Source organism: Apus apus, chromosome 19 (genome assembly GCF_020740795.1).
Source record: "Apus apus isolate bApuApu2 chromosome 19, bApuApu2.pri.cur, whole genome shotgun sequence".
NCBI lineage: Eukaryota > Metazoa > Chordata > Aves > Apodiformes > Apodidae > Apus > Apus apus.
Window position 1 is genome coordinate 5,620,830 of NC_067300.1, and position 27,718 is coordinate 5,648,547.

Here is a 27,718-nt window from a genome sequence, read left to right on the forward strand (position 1 = left end):
AGAGACATGAAGCTGTTGACCGTGGTCTTCATCCAAAAAATCCCACCTGGATGTTAAGTATCTCCAAATCCGGAGGGGTTTTTTTGGGTATCTCATTGATATGGCCCAGGATGTTGAACTCATTGTACAGGAAACTGGCTGAGGAAAGAATCTAAGACAAAAATCTTCTATACACTTCAGAAATGATTGGAACACTCTGTACATAGAGGATCTGGTAATCTGGACTCCAGATCAGTGTTTGCAGTTACGGTTTAAATGAGCTATTTTTCTTGCTTTCAGAAATCATTTATGAGGCTAAATAATAGGAGAACTGGCACCTAAAAGAACCTCTATTCCCAAGTTATAGAAATACAACAAAATAATACAGATTTAGTGCTAGTACTTTCCCCGAAAGAGCCAAAATAAATTAAAAAGAAAGAGAACAGTAATCATAAATACCAAATTGGCTCATTCAAGGATTCAAAGCTGGTTACTGTTAACAATTGCCCTGGAAATACAGTCAGTGAGCACATGAGATACAGGGGACGTTTTTATGGGCGTTGTGTGCTCAGGAAGAGGAGCAAGTCCTGTCTCCACGCCGGGTGCCCCAATCAGAGCATCCCCAGCATATGCTTGGGGATGTGGAAAGAAAGCACATCGCCTCCTCCAGAAAGAGCAGTGCTGACATTATTCTTTCTAAAGTGCTGTAAACATCGATGGTGTTGGATAAACAGGCACATAAAGCAAAACTGGATAAAGACAAGGCTCCTGCCCTCAACGTGTGCCCTGGCTTGGTCCCCTGTAACACACCAACTTACCATACGACCCTCAGGTTGTGCTACATGCTTTATTTAAGATAAACCTCTCTTTTTATACCCGATTTCCCGGGGATACTGGCAGGACCAGCCGTCCCCAGGAAGCTGTGGTGCTTACCCCAGTTACAGGGCTGCTTTGCCTGCCCCAGCATTTCCCCTCCCGCAAACTCAGCTGCCCCAAACAAAAGAACAGGTTGGAAATCGAGCCTGGCAAAAAAAAGAGGGTTTAATTCATTTTGTCTCAATCCTGGCTTGCTGCTTTGTTGTTGTTGTTGTTCCTTTTCTTTATTTTTCTTGCTGTTTTCATGCTTTTTTCTCCCCCCTTGAGCACAGGAAGGGGAGAGAAAACGATGGAGGCACATGCCTCCATCCCTCCTCCCAGGGTTTATCCCGGAGGAAGCAGTTTATAGGTCGCCATCACGTTTTACAGGGAAACGTAGTTTATAAATACAGCAGGGCCCGGCGCTACGAGGAAACATGGTTTGTTTGTTTGGTTTTTTTTTATCAGAGAGCCCCGAACTGACGATTCAATTATTTTTCAATAAAACATCAGGGGAATGAGCAAACAGCTGCTCGCATCCTTCCCCACCGCAAGTCAAACTTCAAGGGGAACAATAGCTGGGGAGAAGAGGAGCCATCGCGGAGGCGGTGACAATGGGTTTCCTTTCTCGGGGCTTTGTTTGATTTCCCCGTCTCAGTTTTGAACTCCCTCCGTCGCAGAAAGGCGAGGGGGTAGGACGGGGAAGAGGGAGAAGCAGGCAGAGGGGAAGGAGGGTCAGGGGGAGTTAAAGCCTTTTGCAGCCTTTCTCTCCCATTCATGTGGTAATGGGGTGTCAAGCAGAGATCAGTAAGATGGAGCCCGGCCTCTGTGCCCGGGTTAAACTGCAGCAGAAAGAAAGCGGGAGCTGAACCGATGGAGGCCCGCATGTCATTAGGGCGGGAGGAAGCGGCTCTCCCCCAGGAGCCCTTCTGCCGGGCTGCGGGGCTGGGGGGCCCGCTTCCCATTCAGGGCATCCCTGAAAGCGGCCAGACAAAGCGGGAGGGCTGGAACAATGCCGCACCCCCGGCTCTACCTTCAATAGCCAGCTCTAAACAGGCGTTTAACCTCCAGAATAGCTGAAAGTGATACTCAAAGCCGAGGAGGTGGCTGGCCCGCCGCTGTTAGCCTCTTCCTGCGGCCGAGCCGGAGGCCACTTGGATGGCCGGGGGCGAGGAGGGTGGTTCTTGCCCACCCTGGCTTCCTCAGCCCTGCTGGCACAGCCCTGGGGTGCACAGGGCTCCGGGTGGCTCCTGGAAGGTGTCACCTGCAGGGTAGGACCAGGGGCTGGCGAGATGCTGGTGGTCCCTGCAGAGGAAGGCAGGGACGCACAGAGAGGGACGAGGCACACAGAGGGTTGTATCCCTCTCCACAAGCCTGGGATCATTTGACGAGGAATCTGGGGAAATCTGGAGACCAACCCGCCTCCGGAACAGAGGGATGTGCTGGCCTTGGACAGAGCCACCATCTCTTGTGATTCCCAGGGTTGCCAGCTTGTGCTGTATGACCCCAACTGCCCAAAGCTCTCCCAGAGCCTGGCCTGGTATCATTTGTGCCTATGGGTGAGATTTTTAATTAACCGAGAGAAAAGAGGGTCAAGCCCCAGTTGATTGTGGAAGGTGGGATTTGCCACTGAAATGGGCCAGGCTCGAGAAGAGCAGAGCAGGACATGTCCCTTGCTCCCCAGCCACCCCATGCTGTGCAGGAGCTGAGCAGCAAACAGCCCTAAAGACATTTGCTTCCATGGTGGAGCCTTTTTGCTTTAAGGAAGAAACCTGCCAGCCCGTCCCTACCACATACAGGATGATGAGACACAGGCACTTTCCATAAACCATCATTTTGGTGGAATCCCCTGCAACACAGCCCCTTCACACTGGAGGGAGAGAAGCCGCCCCCAGCCCTGCTCCTGCCTGCGCTGGAACCACTCAGGGGAATCACATATTTCCATTTCTAAAGAGTGCACCAAAGGACAGGCCCTTCTTTAGTCCAGAATATTTCTCTCTTGCTGCTTAAAGGCAAAGCCAGCTCACCAGCACGCAGAGGAGCAGGCAGCTGTCATTGTTTGGGAAGACTCCAGCAGACCAAGAGTGGCAGGAGGAGGCTGGAGAGGCGCAGCATTAAAGGTTGTCACAGACCTTCTCAGCAGCAGAAATTAATTTCACCCAGAAAGGTCCTGAGCAGCTTGCAAAGCCCCCACTTGCGTTTAGGCTAAAATAAGCTCCAGTTTTGCACACCAAGTTTGGGTTGGCTGAGCTGGGCTTAGAGCTTGAAAGAGATGCTGATCAGAGAGAAAAGCTGCATGATTTTTCTTAATGTTATTGTCACTGTCCAGGAGGCAGAGTCTGGGAGAAGCAGCCATCTCCATAAAGTACATTTGGTTTGTAAAGCTCTTTGGCTTTGCTTAAATTAATAGGCTAATAATAATCCAGGAAAGGATTTTAATGTTTTCTTAACCTCATGCAAACAGCTTTTTAAGTACTTTAATTAAAAAAGAATAATACACCTCATACTTTACATTTAGCACTTTTATCTACCTACAGCTGTTGAGCCAGACTTTAGCTTATTGATCAAAAGAGAGAGAGAAGTCTCACAAGGTGTCTCTAATCATAGAAAGAGAATTCAGTTAGTCTCTTCCTTAAAATTGCACAAATAAAAATAATTAAAAAAAAAAAAAATCAGACTATGATTTTGCTTCTTCCCAAATATCTCTCTGCTGGAAGCACTGATCTGGGGCTCAGTGCTGCACTTGCACTTGTACTCCTGGGCTGAGAGCTTCTCAGGGGTGCTTGCAGTAAAGCTTCATCTTCCCAGAGGAACTGGGACTTTAAAAAAGCACCAGGATTTCAACCCAAAGCTGACAGCCAGTGGAAAAACTCTAATGGGTGTAGCTGGGTTTTGCAGGGAGTTTGGAAGCATGGCCAAGTGTGACCCAACCCTCCTCAGGAAGAACAAACAGGGCGAATTGTCCCCAGCCACCAGACCCACTACTTTTAACCCCACACACACACCACAGAGCTGTCAGCACTGCCAGGCAAGGTGGGTCCTTACAGCACAAACCCACAGCTACCAACACACCTTTGTGGGGCTCCCCCTCTCCCTGGGAAACCAGGCACAGAGGGGTGTGCAGCAGGTACGTGCACACCCCAGCCCTCCGGCTCCGCACGGCGCTCTGCAGGTCCCCTCCGCCCAAAGTCCGTGTATCTGAGCCCTCCGTGCCATTTGCTGAGCTGTTTCCCAATCATTCCACACCCCCCACCTCCCTGGAACAGGAGCTCTCACCTTCTGGGGGGCTCCATTCCGCTCCTCCTGCCTGCACCCTGCAGGTACAACCTTCCTCCTGGCAGCCGCTGGGAACGCAGGGCTCGAGAAGAGCTCCCTGCTGTGCTCTGGCCAGGATGGTCCTGCTCCTTGCACAGGCCTCCCTACAACCCCATCCACCTCCAAAACCCTACAGTACAAGCTGGTCCCCACTCGGATGGGCTAACTTGCAAATCAGTTAACAGCCATACTTCCATAAGCTTCCAAAGCTATTTGCACCTGCATTTAACAGTGCCTGGAATGCAGAATTCCCTTGGCTTTTTCAACCTAACCTGCTCTCAGACAGATGGAAACATGGCACTGAGCCCTGGCCCACAGCCCCTCTTCCTTCAGAGCAGCTCTGTGTGCAGGGCAGCATGGCCATCTCTTCCAGGAAGAGCAGCACTCCTGGTCTCCTCCTGTATCACTTTGAACCATCCATCTCTATACAATGACCACCACTACCTGCCTGGGACAACGGGGTGACCTCGGTGCCGCCAAAAATCTCTGCCAGCACATGCTCCAGTCAGGAGCCTGAATGGAGAGGAGCACCAGCACCTGGGACTGCTGCTGGCCTCACACCCAGCACCATCACCTGTACCCAAAACTTCCTCTCCGCCCCAGACAGCCTCTGATCTGTCCCCTGCACGAGTAATCCCCCTGCTCCCAGTGCCCCCCACCGCTTCCCAGGGCTTTGAATCCCCCAGGGGGGGCTGTGAGACCCCGGTGGAGCCCCTAGAGAGGTCTCCCCCCTGAGGTGAGACATCGGCAGAGCCCAGCCTGCCCTCCACCGGCGGCTGCGAGGGAACAGCATCCGAAAGCGGGACCGGAGCAGCTGCGGAGGCGGCAGCCACGGCTGCACAGCCCGTGCCAGCCCCCCAGGGCCGGGGGCACCCCCAGTAACCTCAATATGAACCCAGGCAGACAAAGCCTTCTCGTTTGAAGGCTGAGCGCTGCGTACCTTGAAGTATCCGTTTTCTCCTGTGCCCTGGGTTGGATGCAGAAGGTCTAAAAGATGCTTCCAGCAGTGAGGGAAGGGGAGCGGGTACCAAAAAACTTGTCTGCAAGGGCAGGAATGAGCTGGGAGGTTAAGCATAGCCAAACATGGGGTGAAGCAGCATAAAGAAGAAAGAGAGAACAAGAGAGGGGTGGAGGAGCCAGATGTGCCAGGATAAAGAGGGAGAACTGGACAAATAGGCATGGTAACACTGGGAACAGGACGAGGAGAAAAGGGGAGTGGGGAGTTGGTGGAGGGGTCCGAGGAGGTCTCATCAATAGGTTGTTTCCACACAGCCATCAAACCCAGCAGCAAGCAGCTTGCTCCCCCCTGCTCTGAGATGACCTGTAGTCCATACAGGGAGGTCCTGCTATGGAGCAGCAGTTTCCAGTTCCCACACTGGCACAGTCCCCCCCACCTGTCCACACGCAGCAGGACTGCAGAAGGAAGAGGTAGGAAACTCCAGCATAGCCTATACTCGCGTTTAATCATGAGGACCAGACAGGCTGGGGCAGGCAGGTACGTTGGTGTGGAAGCACATCTAGAGGGGCAGGCACACCCTGCCCTCACAAAAGACAGACATAGTTTTAAGGAGAAACCCTGCTAAAAGCATAAAAACAAATAATAATATAATAAAAAAAAAGCAAAAAAACCCCAAAACCTGAAATCCAGAGTTTTCTCTGGAACAGACATTTCTGCATGGTCTCTGAGGGCTGGAACCAGACATTGCTGCTAAGGCTGTTTCACATCAGACACAATGCAGGGAACTCACATAGCACAAGTCAGGTGTTTTACATGGACATTTGTTTGGAGCTCATCTCTAGAGGACCTTCTCCCCGCTAGGCAAGTTGTGTCCCATGTTCAGGGCACAGACATCACAGCAGAAAAGCCCCCAGAGATGCTCCACAGTGCTGAATACATGTAGGCAAAGGCAAACCAGGCCCTTCATCCCCAGTCTCCCACCTGCTTTCTGCAAGGAAGAAGGTGCACAAAAGAAGGCTGCATCCACGAAAGGTGGAAGTAAGAGACCCAGAGAAGCGTCCACAAGATAGTGGGGTTTGCTCATGTCCTTCACCATGGAGCAAGGCCACAAAGACAGGCACGGCTGCCACAGCCTGGGAAGCCTCTTCTGGAAGAGGAGAATCAGTCCCAGATGAGCGTCCCCGTCTCCCTGCGAGAGAAATGAGCTCTCCAAGAGAGGACAGGCCTGGGCTGCTCCTCCACCTACTGCACAAGCCCGGGACACATTCAAAAGTACAGACAATAAATTAAGATTGAAAAAAAAAAAGTCAGCGTGTATTATATATATATATATATAATATAATGTGCGTGTGATTGTGAAAAATAGAAATGTCATCCCCAGAAGAGAGCAAGGCATGGCAGAAACACATCCCTGTCCCTCTCCTGAGCCCAGCACTACCTGCTGCCCTGATTCACAGCAGAAACACACCAGCAGGGCCCAGGCAGTGGGCAAGGGGTTGCACCTGGCACCCAGCTTCCCTCTGCCAGCGGGGGCCCTGTGCCAAGGAGGAGCTGGCTGCTTGGTGGAGGAGTGGGGAAAAAGCCCAGCACTGGTCCCTTCATGGCCTTCTCAAGGAAGGGTTGCTGCAGGCAGGAAAAGGGAGGGAAAGACAGAAAAAGCAAAATGAAATGGCAGAAGCACCCCACTCCTCCTCAACTGGCCGGGGCCCTGCCCCACCCATGGCACAGGACCACCACCACTGTACCAAGTAGAAAATAAAGCCATAATGAGTCTATGCTTTGGTATGTAACTGTCCCCCTCCCCTCGGCCCCCGCTGTGTTCCCCCAAACCATTATCTGTAAAACTCATCAAATAAAATCTCTAGCGTGCCTTTATATCGCTCCTTGAACCTTTTCTTCCCCAGCGCCTGCCTTGTCCTCCTCTCCCCAGCAGGATTTGGGGAGGCACCTTGCTTGAGCCCCACCAGTTACAGCTTCTGCTCCCCCGACTGGATCCTGCTGAACACTGCCTGATCCAGCGGCAGGTACTGGCCTTGCCTGGAGTCCAGGAAGAACAACCTGTCCTTCACCAGCGCAGGGTCGAAGCCCTGCTTCCGCAGCTCCATCTTCTGGAACTTGTAAGTGCCTGGGGCGAGGAGAGGAAGAGGAACAAGGGGTCACCAGCAGCACACGCTCCCATCCCCACTGCACCTGTGCTGCCCAGATCCAGCCGTGCAGCCCCAGGCCTCCAAACCGCCAGAGGAGCTGGCAAGGGGCTCTGTGGGGTGGAGGGGCTCCATCCCGACCCTACCACAGATCTGCCTCTATAAGCAGGATCCCCTCCCAGCTCTGCACCCAGGGTGAGGGTGCAGACCACAGCTCACTTGTCTTGGAGACTTCGTGCAGGAAGCGCAGGAAGACGGGCCGCGCGTACAGCGGCAGGGCCTTTCTCAGCTCACTGGCAAAGCCTGCCAGGTCACAGGAGTTCTCTGGGTCAGCGATGGCTGCCATCCCTGCCTTTCCTTCAATCCCTAAGAGGCAGAGAAGAAGAGAGAGAGCACGCTCAGACACACTGTCCCTGTAGCACCATCTCCCGCTGCCCCCCACCAGCAAGGCCCCTGGCACAGACCCTGCTTGGTACGGGAGCACCGGCCATCCAGCTGTGTCACTGGCTGTGTCACCACCCTGCAGCTATGGCTACCAGCGACACCCTGCGGCCACTGTCACCTCCTCTCAGAGGAGGCTCCTTGAGCCTGTCCAGAAAGGACACAGGGTCCTTTCAAACCAGCCAGAATCAGACCAGAGCTTGAGGGAGGGAGGGAAACCTCTGGTTCCTGCTAGGCACATCGCCCACGAGAAGCCTTGGTACAGCAAAAGGACACATCAATCTGGACATGCAGGAGGTTCACACTCATGTGCCTGAGGCCCACCTGCCTCCCCCCATCATCCTCTCCCCTCTCAGCTACCTGGGATCTCCACTCCATAAACCACCACGTCCGTCAGGTTGAGGATGCGGCTCAGCGTCCCTTCCACCTCGGTGGTGGAGACATTCTCCCCCTTCCAGCGGAACGTGTCCCCAGTGCGGTCCCGGAAGTACATGTACCCATATTTGTCCATCACCAGGACATCCCCTACAGGAAAGCGAGGAACAGGCAAAAAATGAGGTGTCAGAGGAGCTAGGAACAACCTGGGAACATCTCAGGGGGCTGACAGTAGCCTGGGACAGCCCCCATGCCCACTCAGATACCCTTCTCCTCTGGGGGGCTGGGAGGGACCTGCTTGCCTCACCTGTGAGATAGGCAGCATCCCCCTTTGTAAACACATCCCTGGCGATTTTCTTGTTGGTGGCTGACTGATTCAGGTAGCCATCAAAGTGCTGCAAGGGGTTGCTCTTGACAATGCGGCCCACCAGCTGCCCTGGCTCCCCTGCAGGGAGAAAAGAGGGGATGAAGAGGGGAAGCAACCACCTGCACCCATGAAAAAAAAGGGGTGTCTAATGGGGTCCATCGGGTTTAACAGAGCAGAGACTCAAACCAAGGCAAGTTATCTTGAAGTACTGGGAAAGACTCACAGAGGGCTGAGGAGATTTATCCCTGTGGTTGCCCTCACCTGGTTTGCAATGGATACAAACACCATCCAGCCCCCGGATCAGCTCCATGGTGTCTTCATCCACCCTCACCAAGCCAATGGGATACACACTTGGTAGGATCCTGCTGTTGAAGCCACACGACCCAACCTAGAACAGATAGAGCTCAGAGCCTGGGTAGCAGGGACATCTCTCCCACCCTGAGCCCACTGCCCATGCACATCCAAGATACAGAACATCCTGTGTGATGTTCTCTAGGTGATCCTGCTCTGGCAGGGGGGTTGGAGTGGATGATCTTTCCAGGTCCCTTCTAACCCCTAAGATTCTGTGATACCAGGAAGCTGGCATCACCCAACAGCCAAAACCCTTCTGGGCAGATGGCAACCCACACCAGGCCCCTTGAAACAAGGAACCAGGAGCAAACAGCCCATCTGTTCCCAACCCTGCCCAGGCCAGCAGGCACCCCCTGGGACGTGGGGAGGATGGCGAGGGCCTTACGTTGTTGTCAAAGTTCCCCAGGCTGCAGTTGCACTCGGTGGCCCCGTAGAACTCTGCCACCTGGGCGATGCCGAAGCGCGCCATGAACTCCCTCCAGATGGAGGCCCGCAGCCCGTTGCCCAGCGCCATGCGCACCCGGTGCCGCCGCTCCGCCTCCTGGTGCGGCTGGTTCAGCAGGTAGCGGCAGATCTCCCCGATGTACTGCACAATCTGGGAGGGACCGGCAGAAACACTCGCTTAGGACCCCCTCTGTCCAGCGTTTGGGGTTCCTTCACGGCAGGTAGGAACAGCACACCATGCCCAAAGTCCCTAAAGAGGCGGAGGTCAAAGCCAGGAGTTCTGCTAGCTTGTCCAGTGTCTTTCCTTCCCCAGTTAACCCAGTCCTCCAGACTGCAAAACCCATCTGAGACTTGCTGGCTAATGCTGGAGCACAGGAAGGGTTTGGACATCTGGAATTACCCTTCCAGGTGGGAAGGACACAGCCCCACCACCTCGGAAGGGGGTTTGGGATGAACAGGCAGAACCAGTCCTGGCTTCCCCTCTTCCAGTGGCTGGACTCTCCCCAGCATGGCACAAATCCCCAGGCCCTGCTCCCCAGTCCCACCCACCCCCTGCCTCAGGGCCTCACCGTGCAGTTGTATTTCACGCAGTCCTCCCAAAAGTGCGAGGCCGAGAACTTCTTGCGGATGACAACGGTCATGCCCTGCAGCAGGCACTGCCCGACCCCCACGATGTTCCCTGTGGAGAGGCAGCCAGGGAAGCCCTCAGCCCACAGACACCTCCAGCCCAGCCCGCTTTGGGAGAGGCCTGGCAGGGCAAGGTGGATGGCCCACAGCAGATGGGTGTCCAGCCAGTCATAGCCCCCAGGACCACAGGCACCAGGAGGAGACACGTGGCAGTGAGATCTGGGGCAGCACCTTGCATCCAGACATCCCAGCACGGCTCAGCCAGGCAGGCAGGCATTTTTTCCCTTCCCCCAACTTCCCACAGGGAGCAGCTATCCCAAAGCCAGTCTAGGATGCTGGGATAACGCCCCCCACACTCCCCACTCCAAAGGTCAGCCAGGTCGACTCCTGGCTCCCAGGGAAAGAGGAAAGCCTTGTTCAGCCCCAGCTGCACCAGCCTCCAGCCTGAGCCCTGGGCCTGCCCGAGGTGACAGTGGTGGCCTCAGGGCACCCTGCAGCACCCCTCACCTGCGGCGTGGTAGAGCGGGAGGCAGTCGTACATCACATCGTCCGGCCTCATGCGGAAACCATAAAAAACCAAACTGGCCATCCGGAAATACCTGGGGCAGGGGGGTGAAGGGACATGTCAGCAGCAGGGCCAGAGGAGCTCTGCTAGCACAGGGCACAGCTCAGCCCCATGTCCCCCCCCACCAGCCCCTGCCCGTGGCCTTACCGGCAGTTCACCACAATGGCAGCCTTGGGCAGCCCCGTCGTGCCAGAGGTGTAGATGTAGAAGAGTTTATCTGGAAAGCAATGAGGAGACAAAGTCCCACACCCAGTCTAGGAGCTGGCTGAACTGGGAGAGGGGGGCAAGCCAAATTTACAGTCTCTGCTCGTGCCAGTTGAGCTCAAAATTTTATGCAACAGCACCAAGAGCGTGCTGGGTTCACCCCAGGCAGATCAGGTCTGCTGGACACACCGAGGGTACTGCAGGAAACTGCTCCACATGGGCTGGCCCTTCAGACACCAGGGTAAGACCCATCCCAAACCCCCCAGGCCCTGCTGCAGACATCTGCCATCAGCATCCCGAGCAGATGTTCTTGCCAGTGTTGCAACTGGCTGATCCACAACACCACCAGCAGCCTGGCACCCAAGAGCTGACCACATACCGAGAAAGCCCTTATCGGGGGGGATCGGTGGGTGCCGCTGGGCCATCTGCAGGAGGGGGTCCAAGTGTTTTGCACCAGGAAGAGTAGACTTGGGGCTTCCTTCCCCAGACCAGAAGAGATGGAGAGATTTCTCCAGGGAGGGCTGCACTTCCTGCATTGCTGAGAAAGTAAAAAAAGGGAGATAGAGAATGACTGTGGGATAGTTACAGCACAGAGACCACCCCCCTGCCCTCCCAGACACTGCCCCAGGTAGCAGTACCCTGGCTGGACTCAGCAGAGACCCCAAAGAGCTGACAACCATCCCAGATGGATGTCATTCCCACAATTAACAGATGTGGGGGCCACAGCCCAGCCCTCTACGAGGACTAGAAGATCCTGTTCTCCATCTCTTCACAGCCAAAACCTCTTTGGTGCCAAGAGATCTATTGACACCATCAGCCTCAGAGGCGTGGGCTGAAACACATGAGGAGCTGGAGCTGAGGAGCTGCAGGGATGTTGTTGACAGCCACGAAGAGCAAGGGGAGGCTCATCTCGTGCAGAGGGGCAGGACCAGCCCAGGGCTCCAGGCAGGGGATGGACCCGAGAGGCACAAGGAAAGATCCTCACTCCCAGGCTGGCCTGCTTGGGATCCAACCAGCACTGCACTCCAGACCTTGCCCAGTGGCCAAAGGGACCAAACAAGAAAAAAAACCCAACAGATCCAATTCCTGAACAATTCAATTGTTCACTCTCTTCCAGATCCCTGCTCAGTAGCAGGCAGGAAAGAAGCACCAAATCCATAGACATGTCCTTTCTCCCAGTCCAGAGCACCCCTAACGCATCTGCCTGCCCCTCACCTTCCATCATCTCCACCCCAAAAACCACAGCCTTGGAGTTGGAGATGGTGATGCAGTGCAGCAGGGCCTCCATGCGCAGGTGGGAATTCACAAGGGCAGTCTCCACCCCAACCTTGGCCAGGCCGAGCCACAGCCCCACGTACTGATGGCGGGACTCCATGAAGAGAGCCACCACGTCACCAGAGCGGAAGCCTTGGCCGTAGAAGAAATTGGCCACCTGGTTGGAGTATTCATCCAGCTGCCGGAAGGTCCAGCTCTCGCCTGTGCCTTGGAAGATCAGTGCTGTCTTCTCTGGATACTTGCTTGCAGTCTTCTGGAAGATCTTGGCAACTGTGTTCTTCTCCTTCACGTGCCTCCATACCTGCCACTTCACCCGCAACAGGACCAGCCCCGTGCTGCCAAAGGAAGGGGAGCAAGAGGGCAGCTGCTCAGTGACCCCTCCAACAAACCACTTCCTCCAGCAAAGCCTGCACAGCACAAGGACCTTGCCAGGAGCTGCAATAGACCAGCACTGCTCCAGGCCCTGCTCTAGGTCAGCAGCAGCTCTGGGTGCTCTCCTGAGCTGTATGGACATAGGCAGAGGTCCTCTGCAAAGGAACTTACAGCCTGATGGGAGGTCAGAGAGAGATGTGTTTTGGAAGGCTGCAGACAGGGATGTCCTCTGAACAAAGGGGCATCTTTGAGCCTCAGAGACTCTCCAAGAGGTGCCATGGCTCCCTCCCCGCAAATGATTGCCAGGAGCTGGCACAGCCTGGTACTAACTCAGAACTGACCCTGCAGAGGCACCTGGTGCCACGCCAGCAGCTTTAGGGACAGGGTGAAGTACAAGGACAGTCACCAGACTACAGAGCTCAGCTGAAATCTATCTCTCCTGTGAAAACTTTGGCCAAGAGTTTGGAGCCACCCAGGCGGGGATGAGGGAGATCTCCTTCCATCTGGGCAGGGTGCCAGCAGAAACCCAGGGCTGTGCAAGGAGCTGGGGGCTGCACTCACACACAGACACTGGGGCAGGGCAGTAGGCCAGGGGGAGAGTGGATCGTCAGGACATCCCAGCCAGGACACCTACGTGACATCCCTTCGTATCGTCTTGATGAATATGAGGAAGAAGTCCCATCCGCCAGATCCCAGGTAGATGATGAAGAGGATGGGGATGGCCTGGGCCCAGGACATCTCCAGACTGACCCTGAAGAACAGCAGCAGCGCTGCAAAAGCAGCCAGACGCAGCATCGTGGCCTGTGGAGGGAGAGAGAGAAACCACGGCCATCAACCCACACACACTGGGCTTGGTGATAACAAACCCACGGGCAGGGGGTGTGTTAGCAAACCCCAGTTTCCTGGACGAGGTCCCTGACTCCCTGCTCCTTCTGGCAGCAAGGATGTAACCCAGCAGCCCAGAGCTCCTGCGGATTAACTTTACTGGACCTTGCAGATGGCCTCCAATTAAGCTGCCAGCATGGCACTGCTTAGTGCCAGCAGAGTGCCCGGCCATTCCCACCTGCAGAGCCACTACCCTGCACACCAGCCAGGGGCACAGCTGGGCCTCAGCAGCGTGAGATGCAGGATAAAGCCACTTCATGGATTTGGGAGTGAAGTCACAGCAGGAGAACTTGTACAGATGTTTGGCAGGCACCAGGGCAATGCCAGGCAAGGCTGGCTCAGCCACTGACTCCCAGCTCCAAATTCCTCCCTACCCCGAATATCCCTCTGTCCCCATAACCCAGGTCTCCCAGACCCCCAGCACCATCTCTCCTGCACACCCGGCTCTGGGACAGCCAGCACAGCAGGGGGGGAGATCACAGCTTCACATGCTCCCCGACACAGCTCAGACAGGAACAGGGACAGGAAACTCAGTACTTTGAGCTCTGCTCGTGTTTGCAAATCCTGGTGCTGTTGGGCAGCTTCCTGGCCTAGCTCTGCTGGGGACACTGCCAGAGAGGGCTGGGGTCAAGGCCAGGCACAGGGATGTCCTGGCCAGGCTGCAGTGAGCAGAACAAGGGCTGTTGCTGCTGACAGGAGCTCCCAGACCCCTTTCCCATGGCCTGTGGATGGCAACTCAGTCTCTGGTTCCTGTCCCTTCAAAACAGCACCTCTGTCCCTATCCCAAACACACCCCAGATGTGGCTCCAAGACTTGCAGGGGACAAGGATCTAACAAAGGCTCTTTTTGGCTGGCAGCATCAGGCAGAGGAAAGTAACAGTGATGTGCCCTGACAGCTTGAGGGCTCCTAGATAAAACTGGTCCTTCCTGGCATGGACACAGGCGGAAGAGGAAGGAAACACTCATGTCACTTCCCTTTCCCTCTTGAGCGTGGATTCACTGCTCCAAAGCTGGCAGCCCTGGGTGCACTCTGCCAGTGGGGCTGGGAGCCATGCTTGCAGGTTTCCCTCTGCTCCGTGCAGCTCCCCCAGGCCCAGGGTGCCTCCGTGGATTAGGTACAAGATGCCAGCAGGGTGGCAGCCGTGGCAGTGCCACCTGGTCACCATGCCCTGGCATGTCACACAGGCTGTCTCCCCTCCAAGCCATGCCACCAGCAACAGGCAGAGGGATGCACCAGAGGACAGGATGCTCCTCTTGGCTGGGGGTCTGGGAACATGTCACTTGTCCAAAGCCTCTGCCCAGAGATCCCTGCTCGTGCCAGAAGCCTCTGAGCTCTCTCCACCAAACACCTCCTAGGCCTGAGGTCCCACAACACAGCTCCTTGGTCTCTCAGCAGGACAGGACCCGCTGCATTTTTGCCAAGGAGCCTCTCTCCGCAGTTCAGCGAAGCAGCTCTTAGATCACCACCAACCTACCAACCCTGAGCCAAGGCCCGAGCCCCGTATCACACACCCACATCAAACGGACAGACATGGAGACCCAGTGGCGGAGGAGCCACACTCTGTGTGGGCAACAAGGTGCTTAATCTCTCACTCGCAGGCAAGACGGGCCCAGACAGGCCACTGTTATCCTCTGCTTACATCTCTGCCTCACATGGGTGAAAGATTATCGAGAGATAACCGGTGCAATACTGCCAGAGACCTCCAGCCCTGCCGTTAAAGATTCAGGTCTTGTCGAGCTGCATCGGCACAGAGAAAATAAAGACCTGCCTGTAGCTCCAGAGCCAGAGGGCATGAAGGCAAACCTCAGGGATCCATCCCCTGGGAGGATGGAGGCGCGAGGAGAGCTGGGGAGAGGGACCAGCCTGAGGAGCAGGTTGCAGGAGGGATGAAGGCAGGTGACGGGGCTCCAAGAAGCCCCAGCACCCACGGTCAAGCTCCCCAGAGCCAGCTTTCCGGCATGAGCAGTTAGGAAGGCACCTGTCCCCCTACCTTGGGCCTGGGAAGGGTAACAGCGACGAGCCCCTCGGCCCCGGGGAAGGACGGGGAGGGCAAACCGGGGGCGGGAGAACACGAGGCCCGGGGGGGCTCATCCCCACCAGGGAGGAGAAGCAGCGCATCCACACCCCCAGCCCCACCTGAGCGGGAAGAAGAAGCGGGAGGCCCATCACGGCCTCACACCGGGGCTACGGCCAGGACCCTCTGCCCCCAGCCCCGGCCAGGCCGGGGAGCCGCCCGGGGCCCGCCGGTGTCCAGGAGCCCCGCAGCCCGCTGCGGGGGCGGCCCCGCCAGGAGGCCGGGGGGGGAAGGGAGCCGGTACCGCCCGCGGCGCCCCGCGAGGAGACCGGGGGTCTGACGGACCCCGGTACCTGCCCGCAAGGGCCGCGGCGCCCCACGAGGAGACCGCGGGCCGCGGCGGCCCCACCCGGCCGGCCGCCCGCGCGGAGGCAGCGCGGCCGCCGCGGCCAAGCCGAGCGTCGCCGGGAGCTCCCGGGGAACCGAGAACGATGCCGCGTTCTTACCGGGCTCCGGCGCGTCCGCTGCGGCCCGGCCACCTGCACCGGGAGCGGGTCCCGCCCGCCGCTGCGGCACGGAGCGGGGCGGGGCAGCGCGGCCCGCCGGGAGTTGTAGTCCCGCCCCGCGGTACCGGGCGGCCCCGCAGCGCCGGGCGCGGCCCCGGGCGCGGCGGGAGCCGGGGCGGACGGGGAAGAGGCGGTGAGGGCGGCGGGGCTGAGCGAGGGCTCTGTGGCGCAATGGATAGCGCATTGGACTTCTAGCGTCTGACGGGAGTCATTCAAAGGTTGTGGGTTCGAGTCCCACCAGAGTCGCATTTTGCCGCCGGGGATCGCCGCCCGGGCTCGGTGGTCGCAGCGGGGCGGGGGGACCCGCCACCCCCGGCTGGCACCGCCGCGCACGGGGGATCCCGGTGTCTGGAGGGGACTGGCGGGTACCGGAGGCAGGCACCGGCGGGGAGCGGAGCTGGGGGACACCCGTCCTGCCCCCGCGGTGCAGCCCGGCGGGTGGGCAGCCGCGTCTCCTCGCTCGGTGCTTCGCGTTAACCCATCCCCGCAGCACCGGCACGGCCCGCGGTGCAGCTGCCACCGGGGCGCAGCGTGTCCCCCGGACCAAGGCGTTTTCACGAGGCTCGTGTCCGACTCGCCGACATCGCCTTCCCGCAGGCTCGGCGAGCCCCCCGCGGGGCCGGGCAGCGACCCGGCCCGGCAGCTGCGGGGTAAAATCGCGTTACGTGCCGTTTCCGTCGCGCCGGCACAGCAGGGAAGGCAGCACCGCCGCGTCCCGCAGCCCGGGCGCTGCGTGGCCCCGCTGAACAACCCCCAGCGCGGAGAAACCCGCCCTCAGCAGCAGCGTTTCTCTCCACCTCTGCTGCTCACAGCGCCTGGCGCGGCGCGTCCGTGCTCCCCTTCGGTTCAACCCCTCCAGCGCGTCTTTGGTGCAGAAAAAAATACGTTTTCGGGCTGTTTTAGGGCCAAACGCGTCTTTCATCTCGATTGGTGCCACAGGACAACCCCCACTTTGTGTGTTCTGCAGCAGCTGAGGGACGTGTTTATGTGATACCCTTTATTATCTGCTTGAAATAAGTCCGGAAGCCAAGGGGAGGCGTGAGCCTGGTTTGGGAGAAAAACACAAAGTCTGGCTGCTGGGGGGTGGAGTGGAGGGAGAAACTGGAGGCAGAGTCAGGGGAAGCTGAGCCAGTTCCTCTGCCCCGGTGTCTGCTCTTGAATGTACCCCAAAACCCAAGAGTTTTGCCCCTGCTCAGCCTCCTGGGATCGAACAACCCCAATCCCTGATGGCATTGTCAGCCCCTGCTCCTGTCTGTCCATTCTAGCATCCTGGAGGAGACTAGGACACGCAGTGTGAAACTCACAGCAGGACAATGCCATGTCCCCCAGGACCACCAAAGAATTCCAGTCAGAGCATCCCCAGGAAAACAGGATTGCTTTAGGAAGCCCCCAGACTTGTGCCTCTCCTACTCTGCATGCTGTTCTTCCCCTGTCTGGGCCTTTCTGCAACAACCACCACAAGGAGCCTACTCAACAGCCCAGCATCTCCCAAATCCCAGCTAAAGATGCAGCTCCACGGCCCATTTTGTGTCCTGGTCCCCAGGGATGTGTGGCCAATCATGTCCCCTGTCATCACCCACCAGTGCAGACAAGGAACAGCAGACCCTGCCAGAGCTGAAAAGAGGTGAGACTTCACGGAAGATTCTCTCCTCAGAAGGGGAGGTGGGGTGGAAGGAGATGGGCAACAAACCACAAGCTCCATCATGGATTTTATTCAGCAAGAACGAATTTCAACAGCAAACCCACACACACAAGGAGCCCACGGTCTCACAGCTCTCTGCCCTTGCATCCAACAGCTCTGCACTCCAGCTGCTGGCAGTTGGGAGCCCTGTTTAATTAACCCAGACAGCAATCAGCTCTCAGACACAGTGCAAGCAGCCATCATGTCTGTGCTCCCAGGATTCAGTCCCTTATTCCCAATCACGTCGTTTTGTTGCCCAAGGAGGGGAGGATTCCTGTTGAAACAGGAATCTGTCTAATCACGCAGATTTTGGTGGTTCTGATGGGGAGAGACAACAGGGAGGCACAGCAGCCTGCAATCAGCTCTCAAACAGCCAATCCAGCTGGGATAATATCCAAAGGTATTTCCCTGCCTGCTCCTGTGGACATGCAATGTCACACCACCTGGACTCCAAGGCCTTGAGGCAGATCCTGTATGACCCATGAGGAGCCCAGTTAGGCACCAGTACAAGATGGGATTTCACCACTGCACACACCAAACCTGCCCATGGGCTGCTCTGTAAATCACGGCTCAGCTCCAGTCCAGGGTGGCCCCAAGACTTGAAGCCTTGATCCTCCTGGAGAGGGTGGGATTTACCTACACAGCTCTAGAGCTGCAGAAAGCCAAGGCAGCGATTCGTTCTAGTGTGTTGTAAACCAGCTCTGCTCCCTCCTCATCCCATTTGGAGCATCAGTACTGGAGCACTGCTGCCACACCCAGCTGGCAAAGGCACGGCAGCACTTGCCACCCTTCCACTGAATCACAAACAGCAAAAAGGGTCAAGTTTTGTTCACAGCACAGGGAGGTGCCACTCGGCCTCCCCCAACAGAGGGGTGCCAGGAGAAAGCTCAGCCCCTGGTCTGTGGTGGCTGGTAGCAGAGCCACGCTGTGCTGGCGGGCAGGAGACAGAGCACGGCAGGGGACGGCTGCTGCCTGCCAGTGGGGAGCCCCCATGTCCCCCCCGAGCCTGAGCTCTCACACCCGAACAGCTGGGGGAGGGAAGATGCCCATCTCCTCCCGCAGGGACTGCAGGGGCTGCTCCCAGCGCTGCTCATAGTAGATGTTCAGGAAGCAGCTGGAGTTGCGCCCACTCCGGATTGCCCAGGGGACCAGCTCGGTGGCCAGGACCTGCAGCTTTCTGGAACAAACAAAGTGACAGTTTTAATCTCCACGCTTTGATTTAATTCCCCAAGTTCCCATTGCAAGCAGATGTGTGTCCCATGTACCCCTCCCACTCTTCTAGCATCCTTCCTGCTTATCTCACAGGGGAAACTGAGGCACAGACGAGGACAGTGTGCCAGGAAGGTTATAGTTGGCAGCAAATCCAAGACCATGGGTTCTGCACTCCCCAAACTGCTCTGCCACCAAAGCAGAGGAAGTGCCACAAGGGTGGTAGGGATCCTGCTGGCTCTCAATATGTGCCCAGCCAAGGGCAGCCAGGCCTGGCCATTGCTCCTCCCACCTGGCATGGGATAGTCAGAGCTGGAAGCAGAGGAAGATGCTGCTCCAGCAGCCAAGCTGTGCTTCCCACCTCACTGCTTCCCTGGGCCACAGGGGCAGAGCAGACGGTTCACAAAAGGGATCGCCCTCTGACTCTCCCCTGCAAACTAGCGGTGTCCCCTCTTTGTCCCCTGAGGACATCTCAAAGCATCACCCAGGCTGGTGCAGGGCAGAGATGCCCTCCTCCCGGGCACCCGGCACCTACTGTGCGCTGAGACGGATGGGGCCGAACGCTGCTCCCAGGACACACATGGGCAGTCCTGTCTGGATGGCTTCAAACCACTTCACCACCACCTCACCTGGGAGGGAGCAAGGAGGCTGTGAGCAGGACACCTGGGCTGAGGGGCAGCCCTGGTCACACAGCCCCTCTACCTTCCAGACAGGCCTGGGAATGCTTCCCAAGTCTGGCCATGGCTTCATTCCATTCCAGGATGAGCTTCATCATGCACCACCCACCCGAAAGGGATTGCCTGAGGCACCTGGGAGTGCAGCACCCAACACTTGATGGCCCACAAGCTTGGGAAACACTTCCCAGGCAGGCTGGTTCCCTCAGGTCTTAAGCAATCCAGTTGCCAAAGCCTGATCCCTCAGTGGCTCTGCCCGTCTCTCAGCACAGCACAGACCTTTCAGAAATGCCACCAGGGCTCAGCCAAAGCCTGCGTAGGAGACCTGGCACGCCAGTTCCTGCAGGCTCCCAGCAAGGCTTGACTTGCAACCTGCTACTGAGTCAGAACACAAAATGAGGGCAAAGGACATGGGGACAGGCAAGTAAGGAGCCACTAAGAACCCCCCACTTCTGCCTTTGCTCAGACCTTGCGAAACATCCCTCCCTCGGTGCCACCCTCCCTGCCAGGCAGCAAACACCCACCCCAGGGGCTGCCCGCACCCAGGGCTTGGGCAGAGCATCTCCCAGCTGGGGAAGGGTGACATCCTGTGGGCTCTCAGCCACCACTGAGCCAGCAATGATCCAAACCTCCCCACACAGCTCCAGGGCTGAGGATCGGGGAGTCTAACCAGCCCAGCCTGCTCCGTTCTCAGCAGAAGTGGCTGAGCCACCAGCAGGGCATGGCAGGAGCCCTTGCATCCACTGCAGCTCACCCAGCATGTTGGTTGGCATGCCCAGGAGGGTGTGCATCAGGTCGTGGACTTCACGGTATCTCTGGATCACGTAGGCCAGCTCTTCATCATCAACAAACTTGGGTGGCATCCGGGTGTTGGGAGAAACCTTCTGCAAATCCAAAGGGGTCTGATTCAGCCCCTTCCAAAACTCAAGCTCCTGGTCTCATTCTTTAATGTACAAGAAATATGTGGCCCCCTCTATCAGCACATCTCCCAGGCCTAATGAAGGGGGTCAGTGTCATTTACACACACGTGAACCAAGGACTGCACACCACTGGTGACAAACCCAGCATCACCCAACGCCCAGCATTTCATCCTGTCCCGACTCCCTCCCATTCCCAGAGGGTTCCCCATAGGTTCCTCTATGGTTCCAATCTCCCTCTAAAGCTCATCCCTGCTCCTGGCACAGGGATCAACCACAGGTACTCGCACTCTGTGAATCCCCACACTCACGTTGTCCTCCAGGAACCGGACATACTCCCTGCCCAAGGAGCCCTCTGGCAGCCCCTGCAGCCTGTCCATGTCCAGGGTGGAGAGACGGATGCGAGGCCTTTCCCTGCAAGCAAAACACAGGTTAGTGAGTCTCCCAGTGAAGCCCACAATAGGGGGTCCTGGAGAAAAGGAACCCCCTGGAAATCCCCATCCCCTGCCTCTGCCCTGCCTGAGCATTTTCCTTGCACAGCTCCTGATTGTTTCCTGCAGGGGTAGCACCAGCCTTATTTCTGTTGCTGAGGTTGGGTCACAAATTGCTGAAAGGATCTAACTGAAACGTCAGCAGTTTAAGAGCTCTCATCTTGCACCCTGTAAAACTCTCGTTGGAAAAACACCAGTGTCCCCTGCCAGCCAGGCACAGCCCCCAGCAGTACCTGGCCCTGAGGGAGCAAAGCTCTTGAATATCTTTGCAAATCAGCCAGAGCTTCAAAGGAACAACCCTAAAAAGGGGAGGGAATTTGTTCTAAACACAGGTTTAACCTCTCTCCTACTCAGGCTTTCATCACCAGCCACGTGGCAGTCACATACAGCAAGGTCTCCTCTCCAGGTTGTTGGCAAACAGGTGCCCCACAGCCCTGGAACTAAACAAAAGCTCTTTTATTTCCATGCACAGGATAAATTATTCCCATGATAAAAGCCCCACAGAGGATCCAGGAGCTGCTCAGCTGCTGGAGCAGAGAAGCCAGGGAGATAAGCAGGAGTAGCACCAGCTTCACCCTGGCTGCAGGTGTTTCCTTGTGTATTTGGTGTCAAATGGACTTTAGCATGTACAGGGATTAGGAAAAAAAAAAAGCTTGTGTGCACAAATCAGACCACTGCAAATCTCTGCAACCCCACGGGGGATGGAGATCTCTCCCCAGACTTATGAAATCCCTCCTGATCCTTAGCCTTGCTGTGCTCAGCAAGTCTCCATGGACATGGAAGGAAAAGTCATCAAGTCTTAATAAGGAAGACAAGAGAAGTGTCCTCATTTCATAGCTTGGGAAGAGGCTGCAGGCACTGAAAAAGAAAATATGGAGGTGTCCAAGGAGGAGGCAGCCTAGTGGAGACAAGGCCTCCAACACAAGGAGATGCAGCAGCAGGTGCAGGGGAGAAATCATGGGCTTGGTGGGTTGAGCAGTGATGAAAACCCACCAGGCCCATGGGTTTCTCCCCTGCCTATCTCCTTGCCTTGGCACCTGCCAGTTCCAGCAGTGAAGGAGAACAGACAGGCAGGAGCCTGGGAAACAGGGCTGGGCCCAGCATCTGCTGTGCCTGTAGACTGGCCATGCAGCTCTTTTGATCATTAAAAAGAGATTAAAATAAGCAACCTGGAGCGTTAGAGCTAAAAAAAAAATGCTGGTGCTGCTTTCAGGAGCAGGGCTCTCCCTTCATGGGGCCCCAGGAATGTGCTTGGTCTTGTGTCTCCTGACCCACCAGGAGCCATGGGGTGAGGGAGGCAGGGAGGGGTGAGGAGGGACGCACTGGAGGATGCGGTAACCTTCAGGGTGGTTCTTCATCTTGTCTCGCAGGTTGGGCAGGGCAAGGCAGCCCGTGGTCTCCCCAAGGACTGCCACCATGTCTGCAAGAGAGACCAGAGAATGACCCAAGAGCAGTTCTCGTGACACCCAGTTGTCCTTGGTTGGCAGGTGAGGAAATGTGGAAAGGAGCAGGAGCAGGAGCAGGCAGGAAGCCTGTGGCAAAGCAGTGACCCCACAGAACATGGATCTTCAGCCCTGGGGGGGCTCTGGCCTGCTGTCACCTGCAGGAAGGGATGTAGGAGCAGGCATGAGGTCTCACGGACCAAGGAGGAGTGAGATGGCACCGGGTGGTCAGGAGATCACTGGGGAATGTCTGGGACTCCTCACCCCTTCTCTTCCACAGCTCCCTGCCCTGGACCAGGTCTCAGCCCTGCACCTGCCCCTTTACAAAATGTCTCACTCAACAGAAGGAGAAATCAAGTCCTCTGAGAAACTCTCAGGAGACACGGGGCAGGAGTTGCTGGAGGTTAACAAGGCCCTGGCTGGAACGAGCTCTCCTCGCTCGTCTTACCGTGTCTGTAGGGGTCATAGAGAGCCATGAGCGCCGAGCCGGCCGCCAGCAGCGCCTTCTGCAGCGGGCTGCTGGGGATGTGCCCGGGGTACAGCTGGCACAGCCCTTCCTCCTCCTCGCTGCGCCCATCCCGGGCCCGGTGGCACAGACAGGCTCTGCCTGCGGGGAGCGGGGGGTGAGGAACCGGGGCGGGGAGACGGGCCGAGCAGCGCCCGGACGCCCCTGGGGCTGCCCGCGGGGGGAGGGAACTTGCCTGGGCTTGCGGGACCCGCCCGCAGCAGCACGACCCGCGCCCGCCGCAGCAGTAGGGGCAGCATCCGCATCCTTCCCGCATCCGGATCCTTCCAGCCCCCGGAAGGAGCCGGGGGCGGGGCGGGGGGCCCGGGCATGGCGGCGGTACCGGGCGGGCTCTTCGCCGTCTACAAACCGGCGGGGCTGGCGTGGGGCCGCGTCCGGGACGCGGTGGAGACGCGGCTGCTGCGGGGTGAGGGGGCTGGGGCCGGCAGGGGGACCCCCCCCCTTGCCCCCTCGGGAGGGCTGCCGGCCCCCCTGACGGATCCCGCTCCTCTTGCAGACCTGAACGCGGCGCCGGGACGCGCCCCGCGGCAGCACGTCCGCTTCCTGCCGGCCCCGGGCGGGGGGCTCGGGCTGGTGGCCGCCATGGTGCCGGTGCTGGCCGACCACCCCCTCGGTAAGGGACGTGGCGCGGGGGTGAAGGGGGTCTCGGGGTGATGGGGCCCCCGGCGGGCTGTGTGAGCTGGTCCCCACTCTGTTGCAGTGCGAGGCCCGCGGTTCCGGCAGCTGAAGATCGGAGCGGGGCACCGGCTGGACGTGAAGGCCTCGGGAGTCTTCGGTGGGTCTGGTCGCCGGGCAGCACCGCGTCCCGCTGGCCGGGGGGACGGGTTTCCACGTGGGGACGAGGGGTGAACGCTTGGCCGTGACACAGCAGCCCCTCCACCCCTGGTCTCACAACCCAGCCGGGCGTGGGGACGCTGAAACACGGCATGAACGGTCCAGCAGGACACTGGCCGTGCCGGGAGATGGGAGCAACCCATCTTTGGGGGTTGCTGGATTGGCTGTGGGACACCAGGCTCCTGTCTAGGACACCCTTAGTGATCTGTCATGTAACCCCACAGAACCCCTGCCTCTGCTCCACCACTGGAATTGGCTTCCCTGCGTCTGGCATTGCTGAGCATTTGCCCTGAAGTATCCAGGGAAGAAGTTCTGGGAACATCCAAGTGCCCCAGTTACAGCCTTATCCTAGAGTTCATGGCAGGCAGTAATTTGGGGGTCTAATTGCCCTGCTCAGACATGACCTGTAAGGAGATATGGGCCTGTCCAGGCAGGGGGGAAGAAAAGCAGTGTGAGTGTGCAGTGCTGTGTAAATGCACCCGAGTAACTTCCCAGGTGGTTGAATCATGGGTTCTCCCATCTCCTGTGTTTCAGTTCTTGGCATAGGCCATGGGAACAAGCTGCTTACTGACCTGTACAACTGCCACCTGACCAAGGTAGGTGATGGCTCTGAACACCCTCAGAACATCCCAGTGCAACTGCCCACTTGATTCCTGCCCCAGTGCCCCAGGCTGGCCTCGTGATGGTGACTCTGCTTTCCAGTCTCAAACCCACTGATGCTTTTGAAAGCTTTGCAGGCTCCAGAAGTTCATCCTTCATTTGAGCATCCACACGTGGCTGTATGAGCAGAGGATGTTGCTGTATTTTTGTGCAGCAGCATCAGAGCCTGTGTGTCCTGGCAGCTGCACAGGAGAATCTTGCTCCTCGCTTGGAGTATTTATTTGCTAAATTACACTCTTTGCTCTTCTTCAAGGTTTACACCGTTGGTGGGCTGTTTGGTAAAGCCACTGATGACTTCTCAGACACAGGGAAGCTAATAGAAAAGACAACATTTGGTAAGAAATTGATTTGTTTGTTCGTTTTTATAAAAAAACCAACAAACAGAACACCAAACAAATAGCATTCTAACTGCAAAGCAAGTAACCTGGTAAATTGCACAAACGTAAATGCCTGCTTGCTAGTTTTTATTTGTAGCTGCCTGCTAAGTACAACCACAATATATACAAAGTCAGTGTGAGTCCTGATCACAGTGGTTGCCCCTGGGTGGGACCCAGATCTCTCCATAACTAGAGTGGGTGGAAGCTTTCGTTGAATGAAACTCTTAAAACACCTTATAAGAGCAACTGAAGCCAACATCCTGAAATCAATTAAGCAAAATGATTCTTCCCTTTGTAATCCATCTTTCTGCTTTGCCATGGTACAGTGAGAAGTGACTCTGCTCTGCCAGAGCCCCTCTGGGCAGTTCTTATCACCCTGCCCTGATATGCCTGCCTGCCAAGGGGACAGCAATACCCTGGTGGCACATTTCAGACCACTGTCTCTCTGGTTTCTGGATAGATAATTGAGACTTTGTTTCTTCCTTAATTTTTGCAGATCATATCACAAGGGAGAAGCTGGAAAGGATTCTTGCTGTCATTCAAGGAACAAATCACAAGGCCCTGCTGATGTATGTATCCAGTGGGAAAATCCAGCTGATGGGCTCTGACTGCCATTTGCTGCTCATTAAGACAAATTAGATTATTTTCTTTGCTATCATTAAAGTCTTTAAAGGTTGGAGTATTAGAGGGGAACAGAGAGAAGTTACTGTGAATGCTTTGAACTCTGTTGAGAGGTTGCACTTAAGTGTCCTCCCTATACATCCTGAAATCTTCAGCTATTTTAGGACCTATTAGCTACATTAGAACCTACATAAATATCTTGTAGCCATGACCAGGTACCTTCCTCCCAAATGACTGACAGTATGCAAATATATGCAAAGCCTCAACATATAGGTGGTTTGAAGAATAAAAATTGCAGCTCTCCTTTATTGGGAGTGGAAATATTTTGACTCCTGTTGAAGAGAACTAACAAGTGTCTGCACTGCTCTTTTATTTTCTTTTTTCTCTCTTCTCTTCTCTTCTCTTCTCTTCTCTTCTCTTCTCTTCTCTTCTCTTCTCTTCTCTTCTCTTCTCTTCTCTTCTCTTCTCTTCTCTTCTCTTCTCTTCTCTTCTCTTCTCTTCTCTTCTCTTCTCTTCTCTTCTCTTCTCTTCTCTTCTCTTCTCTTTTATTTTTCCAGGTATTCTAACATTGATATGAAATCACAGGAGGCTTATGAACTGGCTGTCAAAGGGTTGATTCGTCCCATGGGAAAAAGCCCTCCAATAATCACAGCCATCCGATGCCTCCAGTTCACACCTCCAGAATTCCAACTAGGTAGGACTGGACAAACTGTACTGGGGAAGTATGTATCATGGCAAATAAGTCAGTAAACTTCAGTTTCTTCTTTGTGCTTTCATGCAAAATGAGTTGGTGTCAACTCGTAACTGGTAATCCCTGCAGAACATTCAATGGGTTGTAGTTTCCAAAGGCACAAAACCATCTTGGTAGATGAGCTCTTTAGTGCAGTGGAAAGATTTTTAGTAGGGCCTGGAACCCTCACAGAAGCTGCTGGAGTAGAGGAAGCCAGCTGTGCACCTCACTCTTTAAGTTCTTACCCTGCCAGTTCCAGATCTAAGACTGACGTAAGAAAGTGTGCATATTGAATACTTATGGGGCAAAATTCCTCCTTATCCCAATATTTCGGTGTAATGCATTTTAGTGTTGGGTTTGTTTTTGGTTTTTTTAAAGCATGGTTTGCTTTCCTGCAGCCAGTCTCCTACTCCTCACCAATTACATGTCTTACTAAAAAGGTGCCTTTTCTTACCCTTTTTGAAATACCTAAACTGCTACATTACCCTCCTGTATCTATAGGTTTGTCTTCTAAAATGTTCACTTTGGGAGAGGCTAGGACACCCTGCAGCATTCCAGAAAACCATAATCCAACTGCTGTATCTTAAATAGTCTCTTCTACCAAACCAGTTATTTCAGGGTAACGGTGAGCGATGTGTCTGGCTTTACAGACAAGGTCTGAGTTGGTGTCAGTGCTTTGCTTCCTCTAAAGGAATCTCTCTGTCCTTCTAGAAATCCATTGCTTGCACGAGACTCAGCAGTACCTCCGAAAAATAGTCCATGAGATTGGTCTGGAGCTGAAATCCTCTGCCGTGTGCACACGGGTGCGGAGAATCCGCGACGGTGTCTTCACCTTGGAGGATGCTCTGCTGAGAACCCAGTGGGACCTGCAGAGTGTCCGGAAGGCAATTCAGAACTGCCAGCTCAAAGTGAAAACAGAGTTGGAGAAAACGCTGGGCCAGCAGGATAGAAGTCTTCTTCAGGAGCTGGAGGCTGAGATGGCAGGCAGCTGAGCGTGCCATGGAGGGAAGGTCCACGGGCCATCTCTGTGGCACAGTAACACAGCTACCTGCTGACAGCCTGATGGACAGCAGAAGGAAGGGGGTTAATTGCAGTTCACTCCCACCCTTTCCTTGAGATGACTTATCAGAGAGAGGCATTTTTGTTAGTGACAGGCTGTATAATAATTTTTTTCAAGCATGGCAAACAGTTCATTAACAGCAGTTCGCTGTGCCAAAATTCCTGTTGAGTCTGGGAACATTGGTTGCTATGGGATGTAAAAACCCATCCCCAAATTGTTCAGCAGCAGAAAATAGTGTCTTACAGAGCTGCATTCCCTTGATTGAACAGGTTTGATCCTTACAACTGGCAGCAGAACTTACCTACTGTGTGGATTTTATTTTCCCTCTGTTGTCCGAGAGTATTTCCTTTAGTCCTGCTTTCAGACACGTAAGAGCTCAAAATCAGACCAAAAGAGGGATGGGCAGGAGAAATCACAGCTTACACAAAGCAGTGTGGGGAAATGGTTATATCCAGAGTAGGGCTGTGTGATGGAAATGGCTTGTAACAGGGATTGGTGAAAACTGAAAGTGACCAAAAGGGGAAGAGGCTGGTTCTTGGCTCAGCACTCATCTCTGAGTACAGACTCATTAAAAGAGCATGGTGCTTTTGGTTTGTTTTGTTGGGGTTTTTTGTTTGTTTGTGGTTTTTTGCTTGTTGTTTTCATCTGAGGACCCAAGGGTGTTCAGGGGACCATGGCATCCTGCTCTGCAGCAGCTCCGTGCAGACAGCCATGTACTGCCCTCCAGTCAAACTCTAAGCTCAGTTTTCTGTTAACTC

General features: G+C 55.8%; 3 protein-coding genes and 1 non-coding gene across 6 annotated transcripts; 2 read left to right on the forward strand and 2 right to left on the reverse strand.

The window, feature by feature from the left end:
• Positions 1–5,593: 5,593 nt before the first annotated feature.
• On the reverse strand, positions 5,594–15,751 carry SLC27A4 (solute carrier family 27 member 4). 2 transcript variants are annotated; one of them, XM_051636716.1, is made up of 13 exons: positions 15,679–15,751; positions 12,907–13,073; positions 11,841–12,235; positions 11,005–11,163; positions 10,569–10,638; positions 10,364–10,455; positions 9,799–9,908; positions 9,171–9,380; positions 8,696–8,822; positions 8,375–8,512; positions 8,053–8,217; positions 7,471–7,617; positions 5,594–7,232 (listed from the first exon to the last, which is right to left on the reverse strand). In XM_051636716.1, exons 2-13 carry the CDS (start codon positions 13,065–13,067, stop codon positions 7,075–7,077), a joined length of 1,932 nt encoding a protein of 643 aa, XP_051492676.1. In that variant the 5' UTR covers positions 13,068–13,073; positions 15,679–15,751; the 3' UTR covers positions 5,594–7,074. The 2 variants fall into 2 exon arrangements, with proteins under 2 accessions (XP_051492676.1, XP_051492675.1); XM_051636715.1 differs by lacking the exon at positions 15,679–15,751 and adding an exon at positions 13,598–13,616.
• Positions 15,752–15,895: 144 nt separating this feature from the next.
• Positions 15,896–15,984, forward strand: TRNAR-UCU (transfer RNA arginine (anticodon UCU)). Its single transcript is given in 2 exon segments — positions 15,896–15,932; positions 15,949–15,984. It is a non-coding gene; the product is annotated as a tRNA-Arg (tRNA).
• Positions 15,985–17,435: 1,451 nt separating this feature from the next.
• On the reverse strand, positions 17,436–22,989 carry COQ4 (coenzyme Q4). 2 transcript variants are annotated; one of them, XM_051636657.1, is made up of 7 exons: positions 22,850–22,989; positions 22,601–22,755; positions 22,034–22,130; positions 20,531–20,633; positions 20,057–20,186; positions 19,164–19,257; positions 17,436–18,596 (listed from the first exon to the last, which is right to left on the reverse strand). In XM_051636657.1, exons 1-7 carry the CDS (start codon positions 22,987–22,989, stop codon positions 18,434–18,436), a joined length of 882 nt encoding a protein of 293 aa, XP_051492617.1. In that variant the 3' UTR covers positions 17,436–18,433. The 2 variants fall into 2 exon arrangements, with proteins under 2 accessions (XP_051492617.1, XP_051492618.1); XM_051636658.1 differs by lacking the exon at positions 22,601–22,755 and having other exon boundaries at positions 22,854–22,989.
• Positions 22,988–27,558, forward strand: TRUB2 (TruB pseudouridine synthase family member 2). Its single transcript, XM_051636656.1, has 8 exons — positions 22,988–23,084; positions 23,175–23,291; positions 23,379–23,453; positions 24,047–24,108; positions 24,426–24,507; positions 25,046–25,118; positions 25,728–25,864; positions 26,612–27,558. The coding sequence occupies exons 1-8, from the start codon at positions 22,988–22,990 to the stop codon at positions 26,890–26,892; spliced, it is 924 nt and encodes a 307-aa protein (XP_051492616.1). The 3' UTR covers positions 26,893–27,558.
• Positions 27,559–27,718: the final 160 nt, after the last annotated feature.

Excerpts from the sequence above, each read along its gene's own strand:
- SLC27A4 (XM_051636716.1), bottom strand. The coding sequence starts at position 13,067 with ATGCTGCGTCTGGCTGCTTTTGCAGCGCTGCTGCTGTTCTTCAGGGTC. Across the intron at positions 12,236-12,906 it reads ACGATACGAAGGGATGTCAC|CACGGGGCTGGTCCTGTTGC; the intron begins GTAGGTGTCCTG and ends TTCCTTTGGCAG. Across the intron at positions 7,233-7,470 it reads GCACGAAGTCTCCAAGACAA|GCACTTACAAGTTCCAGAAG; the intron begins GTGAGCTGTGGT and ends TCCTCGCCCCAG.
- TRUB2 (XM_051636656.1), top strand. The coding sequence starts at position 22,988 with ATGGCGGCGGTACCGGGCGGGCTCTTCGCCGTCTACAAACCGGCGGGG. Across the intron at positions 23,454-24,046 it reads GAAGGCCTCGGGAGTCTTCG|TTCTTGGCATAGGCCATGGG; the intron begins GTGGGTCTGGTC and ends CCTGTGTTTCAG. Across the intron at positions 24,508-25,045 it reads AATAGAAAAGACAACATTTG|ATCATATCACAAGGGAGAAG; the intron begins GTAAGAAATTGA and ends TAATTTTTGCAG.
- COQ4 (XM_051636657.1), bottom strand. The coding sequence starts at position 22,989 with ATGCCCGGGCCCCCCGCCCCGCCCCCGGCTCCTTCCGGGGGCTGGAAG. Across the intron at positions 20,187-20,530 it reads TCCGGTTCCTGGAGGACAAC|AAGGTTTCTCCCAACACCCG; the intron begins GTGAGTGTGGGG and ends TTGGATTTGCAG. Across the intron at positions 19,258-20,056 it reads CATGCCAACCAACATGCTGG|GTGAGGTGGTGGTGAAGTGG; the intron begins GTGAGCTGCAGT and ends GCTCCCTCCCAG.